At 31.7% G+C, this 19,310-nt stretch overlaps 1 protein-coding gene and 1 long non-coding RNA gene across 3 annotated transcripts in view; one reads left to right on the top strand and one right to left on the bottom strand.

The window, feature by feature from the left end:
* Positions 1–406, top strand: part of LOC145307152 (uncharacterized) — a 31,481-nt gene extending 31,075 nt beyond the window's left edge. The window contains exon 2 of the long non-coding RNA XR_013875319.1: positions 4–406. This is a non-coding gene — a long non-coding RNA (uncharacterized LOC145307152). The remainder of the gene's footprint in view (positions 1–3) is intronic.
* Positions 407–2,146: 1,740 nt separating this feature from the next.
* On the bottom strand, positions 2,147–18,971 carry myd (stromal cell derived factor mayday). 2 transcript variants are annotated; one of them, XM_080150102.1, is made up of 17 exons: positions 18,171–18,933; positions 16,762–16,801; positions 16,318–16,431; positions 15,155–15,205; positions 14,243–14,298; positions 13,113–13,197; positions 12,123–12,185; positions 11,339–11,373; positions 8,354–8,426; positions 7,499–7,568; positions 6,465–6,498; positions 5,892–5,934; positions 4,750–4,822; positions 3,932–3,998; positions 3,477–3,545; positions 3,128–3,170; positions 2,147–2,448 (listed from the first exon to the last, which is right to left on the bottom strand). In XM_080150102.1, the coding sequence occupies exons 1-17, from the start codon at positions 18,194–18,196 to the stop codon at positions 2,371–2,373; spliced, it is 1,020 nt and encodes a 339-aa protein (XP_080006228.1). In that variant the 5' UTR covers positions 18,197–18,933; the 3' UTR covers positions 2,147–2,370. The 2 variants fall into 2 exon arrangements, with proteins under 2 accessions (XP_080006228.1, XP_080006227.1); XM_080150101.1 differs by having other exon boundaries at positions 16,318–16,801; positions 18,171–18,971.
* Between the last annotated feature and the right edge of the window lie 339 nt (positions 18,972–19,310).

The following is a 19,310-nucleotide window of genomic DNA, read 5'->3' as shown; positions in this document are numbered from 1 at the left end:
CAGCATGAATGAATTGAATGTTGATGACCTTTGCCTGGATGCTGGAAATGATTATGGACAAAAATACTTTTATCAAACATTTATTTTGTATTTTTTCATTATTTTTAAAATTATTCACAAAATAAATTATTTTTGGCTTAAATTTTGACTTACTACTTATTCTATTTATCTCAGATGTTTATCTGTCTTATTGTCTAAAGCTTAAGATTTTTATAATTTTTATTAGATATACTGGAAAGATGGGGGTTGTTTTGGGGGTTCCTTTTCTTAGGGGCCAACAAATAGGTACCTTAGACGTCCGGCCTTAGTAATATACATATCACTGGAGTTTTCACTCTGAGTTATATCAAATATTACTAAGGACACGTAACCCCCGGATAAGAAGCATTTAGAATCCTTATTTTTTTTGAAAATTAGTTTTTAAAATGCTTTGAACTAACTAAGGGCTGAAAAGTAATTTCTTAGGCTGGGGGATTTCTTTAGGGACTTCTTGTCCGATAACTTTTATTTCATAATGTTAACAATACAACATGTCGCTAAGTTGTCAGTCCTTCACCATCCTTTGTGTCGACAAAAGGTCATTTTTAAAACAAAATTTAGTGATAATTAAGGGGATATTAACATATTCTTTAAGTATTCTGTATCTAAATGGAGAGAAAACCCGGTTGGATAGTTTGTTTTGTAAATTGTATTAATGAATAAACTTTTCACTATAAAAGGTTTTGTGATTTTTAAAGCGAAGCTTTTCTATAATTAGGATCGGTCCGTCACTCCGTACGTCCGTCCGTCCGTCCGTCCGTCACAGTTAGCTCTTTTCGTTAATTTAAAGAGGTTAGAATTATCCTATCAATTCAAGACTTTGCATGATGATTCCTGTAGTAGTTAGGTACACTTTAGAAAGCGTAGCAACTCTATAATTAATACCAGAATGTCTGTACGTTCATTTTAAACATGTCAATTTTTAACTTTTTTTGACAACAAATTTTTGTTAAAATGTTAAAATTAACCGATTCTTCTGATTTTTTGAAAACTGATTCCTATTACAACAAGGTACAATGTAATAAGCGAAGCATCTCTATAAACAAGTCCCAAAAATGTGAGTATCATTTATTTATGCAGTTTTGCCACTAATTTACTTACAATATTGTTTGTACTAATGCATTAATATTCTGCTAATTCAGTTCTGACAATCTACAAGTGTTAATGTTCGTTGTACTTACATTTCAGAGCTTCGCTTTTATGGATGTTGTCATCCTTGTTTTTTTCTGCACTTTGCTGGAAATATTTAGCTGAGACTATAAGACGTTATAATTCATCCTTATAATTGAGTAAAAGGATATCTGTTTGTCTGTGTGTGTGTACTAAATATAACTATATAGTTCTCCTTTACAGGGTAGCTTTTATATGATCTTGGGAAGGTTTTTAGCTTTTTTGGGAGAGGGTAACACCACCCTCCCAATTGAAGTAAAAAAAAAAACATAATGGCTCATGTTACTAATAGGTTAAGTGATTTACTTAAAAATTTCAAGCTGTTGTAATTTTCTTATTTTTTAGGCTTAAAGAACAATTTTTTAGAATATGTTTTTTATGTAAATTTTATGTTAGAAATCTCAAAACATAAATTTTGGCGGCGGCAGCTGTACTTAGCAACCAGCGTTCGGCGGAAAAACGGCGGCGGATTTTTACAAAATTTTAATATGTGTCATGAAGTCATGTAATTAAAGCCTAAGTTTAAAATTTGAAGTATCTAAGTAAAAAATTGCGGTCACAGGAGGCATTTAAAGATTAATGGAGACCTGTAGGATCAGGACCTGCAGTATTATACCTGGAACCTCAAATTGATTTGAACACTTATATTTCATATAAGAATGCACTACTATATATTTTAGTATATTGGTAACATAAAATACTTTGTTTAAGTTTAACAAATATTTTTGCTTTTTACCTGGATGACCCTGCCAGGTTAGCTGGCTGCCCGCCATGATGGAGATATTTAAAAAATCCAACTCTCAGTTTTGTGTCATACCCATATTTAAAAAGTCACTCAGTTATAGCCCTTTATCTGTCACACACAGAAAATAAAATTAAAAAACAGAGGAGGAGACGTTGAACGTTCAACCGTTATGAATTAAGTTATAAAAATCAATCAAGATAAAAATATATTTAATAACAAATAAATATAAAAATAAATTAGAGAAACAACGTCGTAAATATAAAAATATCACAATAGAATAATATTTCCAGTATGGCTTGGAAACCGATTGATATCTGCTGGATTGGAACCGTTTTTCAGTCAAAGTAAAGCATCTTGATATCTTTGCCCCCTGTCGGAATAGGAAGTATTTGAAACCCCACCCCCATGGAATAGAGTTAAAAGTCAGGATGGAATGTGAGGCCAGGGTTAAGGAGTTTAGAGTCCAGAAATAGGTTCCATTCTACCAGCAGCTCCTTAATATATACAGGTACATGTAAATGCATCAGGGAGATAAAGGGATAAGACAATGGCTGATTACTTGATGTGTATTTCAAAAATGTACACAAAATGACCCTTTTTGTAGATTACAATTAGTGGTTAAAATGTTTGGACTAATTAACCAACTTCAATTTCAATAAAAATCCGCAAAGTTGTGAAGCCAAAGAATAAGAAAACGTTATTATAAAACTTTGTGGACTAGCGTAAAAGAATAAGAACGATATTATAAAACTTTTGAGACGAGTTTCATAAACAACCCATTGTACCCACGCTCTCTCTGCCCTTCTGTAGATTACAATTAGTTGTTGAAACGTTTGAACACTTGATGAACCAATCAATCAAATCAATCAATCAAAAGTCCCCAAAGTTGTTAGGCCAAAGAATAAGAAAAAGTTATTATAAAACTTTGAGGACTAGTGTAATAATCAACTTATTGTTCCCTTTCTCTCTCTTCTGTAGATTATATTCAGTGAATGAAACGTTTGGACACTCAACTTCATGAACCAACCAATCAAATTTCAATAAAAGTCGCCAAAGTTGTTAAGCCAAAAAACCATTCAGCCCAAATTATCGATAAGAGCTATCCATTACGGACGTACGGACTGACCCTAATTATAGAAAAGCTTCGCTTTACAAAATAAAAAAAAATACAACCTTTAAAGATATTAAAGAATCGCCATTTAAATCAGCCTTCAATCTAAAAAATAATTAATACAAAGATGAAAGCATCCATAAGTAGCGAAGCCCTTGGATGTAAAAATAATAATAACAAAGAGAGTAAAAATAAATAGGGTTCTAACCGGTTCTAAAGCCATACTTAAAACTCATGTATCGTATTATATCCATCTTTTCTATGAATATAAAAATCTTTAATTATAATATTGAAACAAGTTTTGTTAGCCCGTTCCTTCGGCATATAGGGGCTAACAAAACTGGTTTCCATATTATAATCTTTATATCCACTTAAAGCTGTTCATAATATGATGCTAAAAAAAGCTATTACCTTAATTTTTTTGCGTCCTTCTTGGACCAATATCTATTCTTTGGATCTAGAAATTTCACCAACTCTTTCCTAGATAGATAGATAGTTAGATAGATGCATAGAAACTCTCACTAGTATCACATGCTACATCACATGCTACATGTAGATACCATTTTTAGAGTCTCTAGTATGACGGACGCAATGTGGACCAGAAACGAACCTGACACCTCCCTGACAGCAAGCAGGCACGTTATCATTTACGCATTATTTCATTTTTTCACATTTATTTACTCGTCACCAAGCTTTTTTGTTCTGCGTTATTTTCTTTTTTTATACAGATGTCAACCAACCCTACAAAAGACATGCAAAAAGACAGACTTAAAGACATACATACAGACAGACATTTAGACAGATAGGGAGTTAGAAAGATAGAGAGATAGATAAATAAACAGACAGACAGAAAAACAAACACAAACCTTTCAGCAATACCGCTGGCATCTACATCCACAGACTTAAACTCCTCCTCTAACTCTTGTTTTTCTTCTGAAATATGAATAATATAATAGGACCTAATATGCAACCTTGAGGCACTCCACAAACTATATATAATAGGACCTAATATGCAACCTTGAGGCACTCCACAAACTATATATAATAGGACCTAATATGCAACCATGAGGCACTCCACGAAATATAAATTTATTTCATCAAGAATGATCATATACATAAGTAGTGAAGCACAAATAAAATCATGAATGGACAAAATGATTTAAAGAGCAGATATTCAGTGTATATAAACATCAAATCCTTAAGTGGCTTCACTACAGCAAGGGCGAATACGTTCATGTTAGTATTTATCATTTTTAATGCAGATACTGCCGGACGCACAAATTTATGGACAGGGAGAAAGACAGACAGACATACTGAGGGAAAGACAGAAGGTCAGACAGTCACATACAGACGGTTTGACTGAATGATAGACGGACATACAGACATATTGATAGAAAGACAGACGGACATACGGACAAACAGACGGACAGAAAGAAAGACTGACGGGAAGACAGCTAGAAGGACAGACGGACAGAAAGACAGACGGTTAGACAGATAGACGGCTGACAGATAGACTACAGAAAGACAGACAGACTGACGTACAGACAGAGGGAATGAATAAAACAGCTCTGACCTGTGTTTAAATCTTGAAAGATATGACTAGATAGACAGACAGACAGACAGACAGACAGACATAAGGACAGACTGACGTACAGACAGAGGGAATGAATGAAACAGCTCTGACCTGTGTTTAAATCTTGAAAGATATGACTAGAGTATTCAGCGAGGCTCAACTTCCCATCTCCATCCTTGTCTTTCTAAATAAAAAGTAGCTGTGTTTAGTGCCCTGGTAAAATGGGGATAGATATCACAGCTTTTGGCCTACCTATTCTATTGGCGTCATTGTAGAGGGAAAGATAAAGGGAAGAGGGAAAGAAACCCCCTAAAAAAGAGATGGGGTATAGGGTATTTCCTGACTTCAATAGAATAGGTAGTCCAAAAGCAGTGACAACTATCCCCATTTTGCTAGGGCACTATAGATAGACAGCTACGGATAACTTATTATTTAAGAATCAACCTATCTACCTTTCGATATCCAGGCTAGATCACTGGCTAGAATAACTAGTTTTTTAAAAAACCCACCTTTGATAAATCCCCCCTTTTCCTTATTTTTAAATAACCATATGTTGGTTCTTAATTTTTAAAGAATCAAAAACATTCTTATATAAATTAAACAGAAAGTCCTATTTATACTCCATGACAGATTAAGAATTTTAAATTTAATTTTAAAACTAAAAAATCTTCTAATTAAAAAATACAAAATCTTTTAACTTTTGTTCAATTTCAAAGATTTTTTTCATTTAAAAAAATTAATTTAATAATTTTTTTACAGAAGGAATTTTTTAATTGGTCTGACAGTTTTTCTAGAGGTCTTTCAAATGACAAAAGGTTTGAACCCGATAGAACATTACTTTATACAGAATAATTTTTAAGTCGTTTTTTTCTCAGACAAAAGTCGTTCAATTAACGGGTTGGTGGTCTGTTTGATGATACTTAACCTAATATCCTCGGGTATTAGGGTATCGCATTCTATTACAAGCGGACGATGCTCTAAATTTTTAAAATAATCACTTAAAAATTAATATTTTTAGATATTGTCATCTTTGTTTGAAAAAAAAGTACGGATCATGGAAAGAAAACGAAGTTGCGGGTTTCGTAGTATTTTCACAGTAGTTTTTCTCCTATTTCTAGCCACTGCGGGGGGGCTCTAGCGCTGCGTGATAATCATTAAAATTTACTTAGCCTAACCTAAAATAACCTTTCAAAAGCTACTGTGAAAATACGATGAAACCCGAAACTTCTTTTCTTTCCATGACCCAAAAGTACCTTTATAAGCAAAGCTTCGACATCAGAGATTCTTGTAAACATACTAAAATAAAGAATAGTTATTCATCGAATTATAAACAGTTTTCCGCGGGAAATAAATTGACACTCGATAGAACATGACTAAATTAACGAAAAAAGTTATCCGTTTCGGATGTAAGGACCGAACCTAATTTTAGAAAAGCTTCACTTTAAAAAAAAAACACAGTAACTTTAACCCCCCCCCCCCCTTAATAAGGTGATTTTGAAAAACAATAGTTTTACCCCTTAAGTGGGGAAAGTTATGGATCTAAATGGATAAGACAATGGACGATAAATTTATGTACATCCCCAATTATGATACACAAAATTATTGTGTATTACAATTAATTGTTGAAACGTTGGACACTCAACTTAATTAACCAACCAATCAAAATTCAATAAAATTTATTAAGCCAAGGAATAAGAAAACGGTTTTATAAAACTTTGGAGACTAGTGTAATAAACAGTTCATTGTCCACTCCCTTCCTGGGAGAAAGAAGGTTTTGAAGGGACTTTCTTCGAATCTGGGGGATTTTTTAATTGCTAATTATTTACCTGGATTCTGGATGTTCTAATGATAAAAATTCATCTAAAAAAAAAAATAGTAGTTATTTATCGAATAGTATTATAGACAACTTTCCGCGGAAATGAAAATGATAAATTATTATATTAAAACTAGTTTTGGTAGACGAATGCCCGGGCTAACAAAACTGGTATTAATCTTTTTATTTTAATATTCATGAAAAATTTCTGTCATACGATGCTACACATGATTTTACGGTATAACTGAGAACTGGTTCTCATCCAGATGTTAATCGGATTGACTTACTAAATAAAATAAAAGTTATTGCATCGTGTTATAGACATCTCTTCGCGGATATAAAAATCTACAATTATAAGATTAAAACCAAACTGGTATGAATTTATGATTTTCTTTAGTTTGATTGGTGGGAAATTGTCTGTTATACGATGCTATGCATTATTTTTTGTTTAGCATTTTCTTAACTGAGAACCGGTTCTTATTAAATAAAGAAATAGGCAAACAAAATTTCTGCAGTGTATCTCAAACAGCAGCCGAAATTATCGTTTCCCTCATTCAGTGCTGACAGACAGACGAACGGACAGACGGGAAGCTTAAATTTTATTTATGTATTATTTCAAGATAATTTCTATAGTCTTATTGTATTACAGTTTGCTACTCATTTGTTGCTGCGCTACTAATGGAGGACAAGGGAGGGGTAGATTTTCTAACAATAAATTCTACAAAAAAAATCACGAAACCTTTAAACTGTTTCATTTAACTAAAGAGGGGTGGGTAAGAAGGGAAGGAAAAGGGGAAGAGGGTTATGGGAAAATTTTCCATTAGAATTGTTTGTCAGAATATCATTCACAATTGTCCCTGGGAAAAGGGAGGGATAAGACATTGGACTCTATATCATAGTGCTACCCAAAGTTTTAAAAAGACTTTTATTTTATCTTGATTATGTTGGACAAACAACAACAAAATTTAACCAATAGAAGGGGTAATTTTGTTTATTATCATCAAGTAATTGTCCATTGTCTTATCCCTTAAGATTTCTGTATATTACCTATGTTTAAACTTTCAGGTTTTCCTCTGGCGGCCTCCGACCATGCTGCCTTCAGCATAGATATACTCTCCTAGATGGATAGACAGATAGATAGATAGATAGATAGATAGATAGATAGATAGATAGATAGATAGATAGATAGATAGATAGATAGATAGATAGATAGATAGATAGATAGATAGATAGATAGATAGATAGATAGATAGATAGATAGATAGATAGATAGATAGATAGATAGATAGATAGATAGATAGATAGATAGATAGATAGATAGATAGATAGATAGATAGATAGATAGATAGATAGATAGATAGATAGATAGATAGATAGATAGATAGATAGATAGATAGATAGATAGATAGATAGATAGATAGATAGATAGATAGATAGATAGATAGATAGATAGATAGATAGATAGATAGTTAGATAGATAGATAGATAGATAGATAGATAGATAGATAGATAGATAGTTAGATAGTTAGATAGATAGATAGATAGATAGATAGATAGATAGATAGATAGATAGATAGATAGATAGATAGATAGATAGATAGATAGATAGATAGATAGATAGATAGATAGATAGATAGATAGATAGATAGATAGATAGATAGATAGATAGATAGATAGTTAGATAGATAGATAGATAGATAGATAGATAGATAGATAGATAGATAGTTAGATAGTTAGATAGTTAGATAAATAGATAGACAGACAGATATATGTATTGAAAGAAAGAAATACAATAAATAAATTATTTTGTACAAAAAAAATCTTCCAAAATATTTGTAAAAATCCTTCAAATTCAAATTAATTTTAAACTTAAGTTTTATAAATAAATAGATAGATAGATACCTTAATATTTCTTGGAGTTGTATTATTATTATTGATACTCTCAATTTCTTCTGTACTAAGTCCAAATCTTTCACTAAATATATTCGAAAATCAAAATGGATCAATAAAAAATTATCCGTCCATCTTGAAAATCACCTGAGACTGACGGAACGACTGACTGACTGAATGACAAACGGACTGACAGACAACGTGAATTATAGATACAGCGTAAAGTGCCTACAAAAAAATGACGTCATACGATAAAAATGACCAATGAGTGGCCAGTGTAAACTTTACCATTGGTCAATTTTTGGTGGTACTTTCCTCTGTCTCTGAATTATAACAAAACTGACAACATCAAAAAAAGGATAAAGTGAGTTTTGGAGCAAAAAAAAATATAAACTAAACATATACTTAAAATGACTGACAAAGTAAACTATAGTGCTGTATGCTTGAAAAAGATGATTTTCATAAAAAAATAGTCTGTGTAAAATCAGAGGTGGATTCTTAAAAAAAAACTTTTTGGCTCATTGCCTCACTAAAATTAGAGAGGCTCGCTAAAAAAAATTGTGGAAAATCCTCCAAAATCGCATAAAAAATCTACAAAAATTAAATAAAATCATAAAAGGGTTATTAACCTAAGTCTTTATTTAATTTTTGTAGATTTTATACTACTATTTTGGAGAATTTTTAGGAAAAAAATTTAGCGAGCCTGTGAGCCAAAAAGTTTTTTAAGAATCCACCTTAGGGATGGGACAATGGGAGATCAATTGAGTTTTATATGAAAGGTCGGGAAAACTAGATTTATCCAGAAAGTTCAAAGAAAATCAAAACTGCAAATTTCAAAATCATATGTAAAAAAGGGGTTATAAAACAGGGATGACAACATCCATAAAAGCGAAGCTCTGACAAACGAAACAAAATTGTAAGTAAATCTGATGAAAAACTGCTTAAATACAGGATATTGTTTAAGGACATACTTACATTTTTAGGACTTGATTATAGAGATGATTCGCTTATCACGGTTGGACCCTCAGATGTAAAAACTTTATTTTAGTGTTTGGCCAAAATGACTTAGCAATTGTATCTGTAAGTACGTCTAATAACACCCTTTGCTATTTTTAAAATCCTAGAAAATTTTTTTTGCAAGAAAATTGCATAAATTCGTAACCTTTTTTAGAACCACTACATAACTCGAGTTTTAAAACTTTTTATATAAAATCCTTTTTACAAAAAATATCAATAATTACTTAAAATTAAATCTGAAAGAAAAAAAATCTCATTACACGTGTTAATTTGCATGTTTTAGGTCTTTTTTTGAGAAAAGTATAACTTCCACATTTTTGACAATAATTATATTTTTTTAACATTTCAAAGTAAAATATAATAAAACTTAAACGATTTTTCTTGAATTATCAGTTGAAAATTTCATCAAACATGCAATTTAAGTGATGAAAATTTAATAAAATCATTTTTTGAATGTTTAGAATTACCAATTTTCTACATTTAAAACAAAATGTTAACAAAATTTAAAAACATTTTAACATATAACTTCAAAAATCAATAACATTTTATAAAAAGATGTTTCGAAAAATAAAACATTAAAAGGTATTAAAATGCATTTGAAATTACTTAAAATTAAAACGAGAACATCTTTTTACACTGTATTCTGAGTAATAGAGTTTAAATGACATGATTAGTGAATGAAATATTTCCTAAACTCATTAAGCCTTTTTGTGACTATATTAGAAATAATTTATTTTGTTTTATATTGTTTTTTTATTCAAATATTTGACAAAATTTTCCCTACATCAGTAAAATAAAGTCAGTTTTTTACTGTTTCCAGGTATAATTATAACAATTAAATATAATATAAATCTTCATTATCTTTTATTTGAATTATCATACACATTAAAATGTAAAGTATAAGCTAGAATAGCACTTTTTTCAACGAATATTTTAATGACATTATATCAAAATAATTCCTCTTAAATATCACACAACATATGATTGGGAAGTATAGCCATTTCTTGGAGGTATAATATTTACAAAAATACCATTAATTCTGTTTTTATCAGAAGTTAAAAAAATTGAACAATTCTAAAACAATGGTTGGCTGTCTAGATATTGAGTACACTAAGACTACGGCTCTGTTCTATTGAAATAACGTTGCAAAAAGAGGGGTTCTGAAAGTAATCTACCAAATTTTTTTTAAAGAACCAACAAGTACTGTCAGTATCTTTTTTCTTGTAATCTAGCAGACAATCAAATCATAACACAATTTTCATGATAAAATATTCAGGTTTCTACTTCACATTTTAAAAAATATACTGATCAATAAAATGTTCAAAATTTTACTTTGTACTAATTGAAAAAATATGTTGTAATTCTTATTTTAAAGTTACATTTTTATCCCTGACAAAATCATAGACGACTTTTAAAGGCATCTTATCTAAATTTTTTGAAGAAAAACTTAAAAACGTTAATTAAGTATGAAAACTATTTTCTTCGATTTTTCTGAAGTTATTATCGCATTCTATGGGTTTTTTATTATCATTTACTTATATCGAAAGTGCCAAACATTGTACCCTAACTTATTCATTTAATAAAAAACCAACCGTGTTATAACAATGTACTTTGTTGTCCTAGGAATCAGCATTCCAAAAATTAGACCAATCGGATAATTTTATCACATAAAAATTTGATGTTAAAAAAGTTAAAAATCAACATGTTTAGAATGGACGTACTTTCTGGTAACGATTATAGAGTTGATTTGCTTTCTAACTCGTACCTAACTCCTATAGGAATCATCATGCAAAGTTTGAAATCGATAGGACAATTCTAACATGCCTAAATTAACTTTAAAAAATCTATCCGTTACGTACGGACGTACGGACCGACCCTAATTATAGAAAAGCTTCGCCTTTAAAAAGGAATAAGACAATAGTAGCTTATAAATTGATCCCAATATTGATTTACAAAATTACCCCTTCTCATATGTATTACCTTAAAAAGAACTCAAAATATTCATCCCAATCCACCTAAAACAATTACAGTTATATTCATAATCTATAAAAGTTATATAAAAGTACACAAAGTTAATACGCCATCGATTTAGAGGGACAAGGAGGGAGGGGACATTGGTTTCAACCTCTAATTTTAAAAAGGGTTAATTTTGCGTATCATCATTGGGAATGTATTTCAATTTATGGCCAATTGTTATCCCTGAGAGGATTTAAAACTTTGGGTTCTAGATTAATTTACAAACCAATGTCCCTCCTTTCTGCTTATTCCAGATAATTATATTATTTATCTATTTAACTCTTTTTCGATCTATCTATGTAACTCTCTTTATATCTATTCATCTATATTAATCTCTTTCTATCTATCTATTTAACTATCTTTCTATCTATCTATCTAACTATCTATTTATCTAACTATCTTTCTATCTATCTATCTATCTATCTATCTATCTATCTAACTATCTATCTATATATCTATCTATATATATATATATACATATAAATATTATGTTCAAAAAACCTTCTAAAATATTAGTAAAAATCCTTTAAATTAAATTTATTTTCAACTTCAGTTTACATTGACATCTGAAGAGTGCAAACATGCACGAAACAATTTGTAATGTCTGAATAAATATGTAAAATTCATATTTTGTTTGTGAGTTAACCTCTTATATATATATATATATATATCTTTCTCTCTTTCTTTCTATCTATCTAACTAGCTTTCTGTCTATCTTTCTAAATCTCCCCCACCCAAAAAAAAGTACCTGTCCATTTTTAGGCTTTTTATCAAGCTTCATAAACCTGAGGAAATTATTCTTCATAGCGACCTAAACAAAGTATATACCTACACTTTTTGGATATATAATTACCATTCCTGTGCTATGTATAGTTTATAAGCTACGTGGTAAAATTTTCCAACTGACTTAAAACTTTTTGATCTTTCTAACATTTTTCAATGTAGCTCCTAAACAACAAATAGCACAAATATGATACATATATTTCCTAAAAGTTTATGAAAATTCTAACAGTATGCATAACATTTTTTCTACTGTTAACTCAGGCCGCGCAATTAAAATTTTAAAAATTTACGCATTTTTGTAAACCTTTTAAATTGGTCATGGTCCATTAGTTCTTAAATTTATGCACTTTGGAAAAAACAGGTTTTTAAGGAATACTTTTTTGATAACCATGAAATGTTTTTTTTTTCATGAAACAAAATGACCAAAATGATTTATTAATTATTAGTTTTTGTCACTGTTAAGTGGGTTAAATTAAGCAATTTTTTTGTTCATAAAAAAACACCCTGAATTGATTAGTAAAGACACTCAATATTTAGGAATGCCTGTCTTTTCCTTTGTTTAATTGTAATTAATTTAGAAACGTTAATTTCGTTCTGATCAAACATAAAAAAGGATATAATATAAATAGAATATATATAGAATGTTTATCTGAAGCTTTGGATCTCGGTTACCACTGAACCGACGAGGTTTTGTTTCTAAATTACCTACTAGTCCTGTGAAGGTTTTATACTATTTTGAAAGAGGGTTAGACACCTCCTTCCACAAAAAAATTATTCCATCTATTTATCTATTTTACTTGCGGCATTAGTTTATAAGACTACCAGACTAGGATCGTGCAATTAGAGGATTGGTTGTCTGTTGGATGTTACTTAACCTAATATCCTCGGGTGTTAGAGTATCCCATTACAAGCATCATTATGGTTTGGCTTCTATCTATCTATCTATCTATACCACCTTGATATGCTCGCTAATCTTGGCATGGATAGCTATCTCCAGCTCTGCGTCGGTAAGGAAACCATTACCATCAAAATCAGCTCCTCTGAATAGGTGTAACATTAGAGTAAAACACTAGAGGTAGAAAAGGTTAAATAACTGTATCTACCCATCGGACAAAGCCCAAATTGTGTTAAAATTGTGTCAAAAATAATTCATGTGACGTTATAAAATGATGGAGATGAGAGGAGAAGTGGGAAAGAAAACTCCTAAATAAGAGATGGATAATCCCTCTTTTTTATTACGTCACATGGATCATTTTTGACATAATTTCAACACAATTTGGACTTTATCTACCAATCGCATAACCTTGTGCAACCTTATGCTTATGTTAAAACAGCCAAGTAGCAGAAAATAATTTAGAAGCAGACGAAAAAGGTAATTGAAAAAGGAAGGGAGGTTGTTGTATGTATATACATCTATACTATAGATCTGTATAACAAGTATAACAACACACATAAGTAGCAAAGCATACAATATAAAATTATGAATTAGCAGATGTTTCGTGGTCATAAAAATGAGAAAAATAAATAAAGGAAAATCAATGTAAATTATATAAATCTATTTTTTCTAATCACAAAAATATTCAATCATAGTAGTGATTTTAAATAACATTCTTATATAAAATAAACACTCTTTTCTTATGTAAAAAACTTGTTTTTCTTCCCTTTTCTCAAGTGACCCTTTCTCTTCCTGACAGATTTAGAATTTTATTTGTGATTTAAAAATCTTCGAAAAAACTTCAAAAATCTTCCAATTAAGATCCTATAAGGGAGGGAACTCTAAAATGAATTCCCAAAATTATATCTCTTTTTTTGTAAACTATATTTATGCAATTTTGCAACAAATTTAAGCAAAATTTCGTTTAAACTTAGAAATTATTTTTTTGCTTATTAATTTCTAACACTCTACAAGAGTTATTGTTCGTTTGTCCTTCCTTCTGATTTTATAGCTTTGCTTTTATGGACGTTGTCATCCATGTTATTTCTATAAATTTAGATAACAGCCGAGAAAATCACATTCTTTACTCATAGCTTTACAGACTGACAAACAATTGGGCAGACAAAGTAATAAAACGATTATTTGATTACCTAAATGCTTTTGATAAGAGCTGTTGTACTTGGTCATCAATAGCTGAAACTTCAACCTGTACAAAAATCCTTATAGAATATCAATGGTTGAGATACAGAGAGTGATCCTTGTGGTACAATTTATCCAGAGATGGATCTTTAAACCCCCAATCTGCCCGAGCCGAACCACAAGCGGGCCGATTTTGAAAGTGGCTGACCTCATATCAATCTTTAAATCGAAATGACATTGGTGATACGGCTCAATAAGCGGCTCGCCTACGGCTCACCGGCGACACTCGTATTGTAATGCCCCCGAGCCGGGAAGTGATCCAGACCACACCGAGCCGTAAATATTTTAAAGATCAATGTTTTTTTAGCAGTAGCTGTGGCTCACCTCTGGCTCACCTCGAGGCAGATCTGGCTTGGCTAAACACTAAATGATTTAAAGATCCAGCTCTGTATGTATTCTTATATAAAAGTAACATAATTTTTTTTGCGTGTGTGTGTCTGTCTGTATGTACCAAAGAATCTCACTAACAACTAAACTGATATGGTTCTATTTTACAATGTAGCTTATTTTAGGTCCTTGGAAGGTTTATAACTATATTGAGGGAGGGTACCACCAATCTGCCAAAGAGAAATTAGAAATATAAAATTTTATTAGTTCATTTTAGTTTCTTGATTCCTTGATTTGTTTCAAGGGCCCAAAAGTTTCACTTAATTTAAAACTAGCGGCTGCGGTTTTAGGATCTAGGAAAAGTAGAAAAATAGCCTAAAACCAAACTTAGATATAAAAATTAAATAACATTAATCCATCCATAGATCTATAAGAAGCTTCCATAAAATGAAGAACTCAATAAGTTAAGTAGTTATCAAAATCTTAAGCTTTAGAAAAAAAACCTCACTACTTTAATTAATAGGATAATTATGAACCTGTGGTGCAACCTCATTTTGGTTCAATACTTCTCGTGGGGCAACTTCTCTCTAAAATAAACAAGGATGACAACATCCATAGATAGTGAAGCACAAAAAATTATAGTTGGACAAACAGACAGAATGATTTAAAGAGTAGATATTCAGTGCTTTTGAAAAATCAACAAAGAATAAAAGTAAATTATAAACTCTTTAGTGTAGGGAATCTGCACAAAAAAATCATCCGTCTATCTTTAATGGTAGCCGAGAAAATCACAGTTCCTACAAAGCATTACAGACTGACGGATGGACATACAGACATAGTAAATTATAAAGTAGCATCACAGTTAAAAACAAGATCTATCATATCAATAGTACCACAACCATTTTTCTATTTCTTTTTTGATACAATGTTTTAGTTTGAATAATTTTCATTAAAAAAAATCTTCAAAAATTTTTAGAAAAATCTTTGAACCAAAAAAAGAGACAAAACAAGAAAAAATTGTTTACAGTATGATTTTGAAATCAATAAACTTCCGTTGGATAAGACAATTTTCCACAAAGCATACATAAAAAACTCATATATTGTATGAGGAAGCTAGACAAAGCGTCTGAAAAATGAGCCATGTTTGATGTCACAAAAGGGAGAGATGAAAGGAGAAGTGGGAAAGGAAACTCCTTTAAAAGAAATGGATCTATTGACGTCACGTGGCTCCTTTTTTTTGGAAACTTTGTATAGTCTCTTGAGGGGGTCAAAATTATATGATCTGCAACTGGAAATTAAAGTTATAGTATCAGATATCTATAATACAAATTAGAATGATGTCTGTCCGTCCGTCTGTCTGTCTGTCCGTCCCTTAAGATCTCGGTAACCACTGAACCGATTGGATTCTACTCTTCAGGGAATATACCTACTGGTCCTGTGGTGGTTTTAGGCTATTTTCTTGGAGGGTAGGACACCCCCAAAAATGAAAAAAATCCCCCCTCAATTTTTTAAAAATTATTTAAAATTTGTGGGGGCATCTCCAGAGGTAATTATTTTATTTTTCTTTAATTACTTCTTGGGGCAAAGCCCCTAGAGGCTAGGGGCGAAACCGCTAGTTTTATTGAATAATATGAACTAAAATGCAGATGGACGTACTAATTCAGACAATCTATAGAGTAGCTTTGCTACTAAAATTTACCTTGGATCTTTTAGGAATGTTGAATATAAGTGGGACCAGTAGGAATATTATGAATATGAATGGCAGGATTCTCATGGACAGGGGATAGAACTTCCAGTGGCTGGTCAGCTGGCTTAGAGGGTATTTGCACTGGCCGGTCAGCTGGCTCAGAGAGTATTTGCACTGGCCGGTCAGCTGGCTTAGAGGGTATTTGCACTGGCCGGTCAGCTGGCAAAGAAAGTATTTGCACTGGCCGGTCAGCTGGCTCAGAGAGTATTTGCACTGGCCGGTCAGCTGGCTTAGAGGGTATTTGCACTGGCCGGTCAGCTGGCTCAGAGAGTATTTGCACTGGCCGGTCAGCTGGCTTAGAGGGTATTTGCACTGGCCGGTCAGCTGGCAAAGAAAGTATTTGCACTGGCCGGTCAGCTGGCTCAGAGAGTATTTGCACTGGCCGGTCAGCTGGCTCAGAGAGTATTTGCACTGGCCGGTCAGCTGGCTCAGAGAACTAAATATAGAAGACTGAAGATTAACCAGTCTAACCCTGCAGAGACAAAAATTTTAAAAAAACGGAATCAAGTGGGTAAGGGAGAGTGCTATTTTGGGTACACGCGCTGGAATGCCGCTGAATATACTTCGATATATATACTAAATATAGAGGAATGGATGTTTATTAGAATGAAGAAAATATTGGTATTCTACGATGTGGAGACAAAATTTGAAAAACGGAGACAAATGGGTGAGGGAGAGTGCAACTTTTGTATTTTTGGCTATTTTTTAAAGACTTGGGTACTAGCGCTAGAATGCCGCTGAATAGAGATGAGTTTTTATTTGAGTACAATTTCAATATGTTTGTTTATGTTTTTCTTTCTGTTGTCTGCATTTAAATCAATCAATCAATCAAAAATCTAGAAAATATAATGACGGCAAATTTGTAGAGCCCGATGAAATCATTTATGTTTTTAATGTGAGCGTGTATTCTTCTTTTTATCTTTTTTACCCCATCTCTGAAAAAAAAAGTTCAAAATTTACAATATTCTAAATAAGATTATTTTAGTTGATACAAAAATAAAGTTTTAGAATCCAAAGCTTCTACATAACTGAGGTCAGTCCGTCCTTCCAAAAAAAATGAATAAAATTTTCTCTAAGGCAAAGATAGGGGTTTGATTTAGTATAGTAAAGATTCCCCTAACTATTGTCCATATCATATCATTGATATAGCCAGATCACTTCTTGACTCCTTTATAGCTGCTTTTTAATTTAATATTTATTTTGTTTAAATTCTTTCAAACAAAAACATTTAAACCAATAATTTCATTTTTCTGTCTATTTCTTGACTATTTGTGTAAACTTTTATTGAATTTTAAACTCTTCATTACAGACAGACAGACGTACAGACTGACCCATAACATAGAATTGTCTTGCTTTTTAAAAATGATGTGAGTTATAGGAGCCAAGAAAATTACAATTCTCACAAAATGTGTCTAATGAACAGATGAACAGACGGACATTCAGAATTATAGAGTATCTTTGCTTCTAAAATGCATCCATAATTAAGTAGTAACGAACAAAAAAGCATGGAAATACAGACAAATTGATGTAAAGATCAAATGTTCAATGTTCATAAATCAAGAATAAATTAATTGGGAAGAAATCAGTAAACCTTTCAAATATATTTCATGTTTTAAGATTCATATTTTTGTAGAATGACTGACAAACCATTTACATAAATATTATTACAAGGAATATTAAATAGCAGCTGAGAAAATCACATTTTCCCCATATAATAAGATACGCACAGACATACAGGTCGAATAAAAAGACGTACAGCCATATCCTAGTTAAAGAGTGACTGCGCTGCTGTCAATCAAGTTTACCTTCTAGCCTGTCGAACATGTGACATTTTAAGTCAATTTTTGACTACATTTTTATATCTGTCAAAATTGACACAATATTTTGAAGTATCAGGGCTACTTTATAATTCATTTTGTCTGTCTGTCTGTCCATCCATAACAGCGAAGCTTCTCTATAATTTGCTATCTGTCCATCCGTCCATGCGTAACAGCGAAGCTACTCTAAAATTCACTTTGTCTGTAAGTTCTTCCATATATATCAGCGAAGCTAATCTATAATTCACATTGCCTGACAGTCTGCCACTCCTTAACAGCGAATCTACTCTATACTTAACTATGACTGTCTGTCTGTCCATCCATGACAGCGAAGCTTCTCTATAGTTCACTTGTTCGTCCATGCGTAATGACAAATCTACTCTATAATAGTGGGGTTACTCTATAATTCACTTTGTTTGTCAGCCGTCCGTCAGTAAAAGCAAAACTAATCTATAATTCACTGCGTTTGTCCGTCCGTTCATCCATAACAGCGAAGCTACTCTAACATTAACTTCGACTGTCCGTTTGCCTCCCCTTAACAGCGAAGCTACTCTATAATTAACTTTTCTGTCCGTTTGTCCATCCAAAGCTACTCTTTACTTTACATCCAAGATGCCTCTAGGGGCATTGACGCTGGATTAGAGTAAAACACTAGAGGGGGAAGGGGTTAAATAATCCCCAGTGTCCTTGTGTCGACTCTCAATTGGGTCATTGAAAATCAACCAAAATTAACACTGCCAAGTAGCAGAAAAAAAATTTGCTAGCAGACGAAAAAGGTTATTGAAAAGTGGAGGGAGGTAGTTATCTGTATATAATATATCATACTATAAATCTGTTGACGCTGGTATTTAATTAATTATTTTATTTATTTTGACAAGTATCTTGTAAACGCTCGATTCGATCATTGAGGAATTTTTTAGAAAGGTTTTTGGCTATTTAGTATGCAAATGTATGGATAATATGATTTTTCATGTCTACTTAGACTAGGAATTACCATTTAGAATGCAGGAAAGATTATTAAAAATATTTTTATATGAATTACAATATTTTAAGTCACTATTTAATTTTGGCATTAACTTAACTATCTAAAATTTAAGGAAGAACTGTCTAAGTAAGTTTGATATGTTT

Source organism: Acartia tonsa, chromosome 15 (genome assembly GCF_053477335.1).
Source record: "Acartia tonsa isolate MP-2025a chromosome 15, ASM5347733v1, whole genome shotgun sequence".
Taxonomy (NCBI): domain Eukaryota; kingdom Metazoa; phylum Arthropoda; class Copepoda; order Calanoida; family Acartiidae; genus Acartia; species Acartia tonsa.
This window is presented reverse-complemented; position numbering and strand designations above follow the sequence as displayed.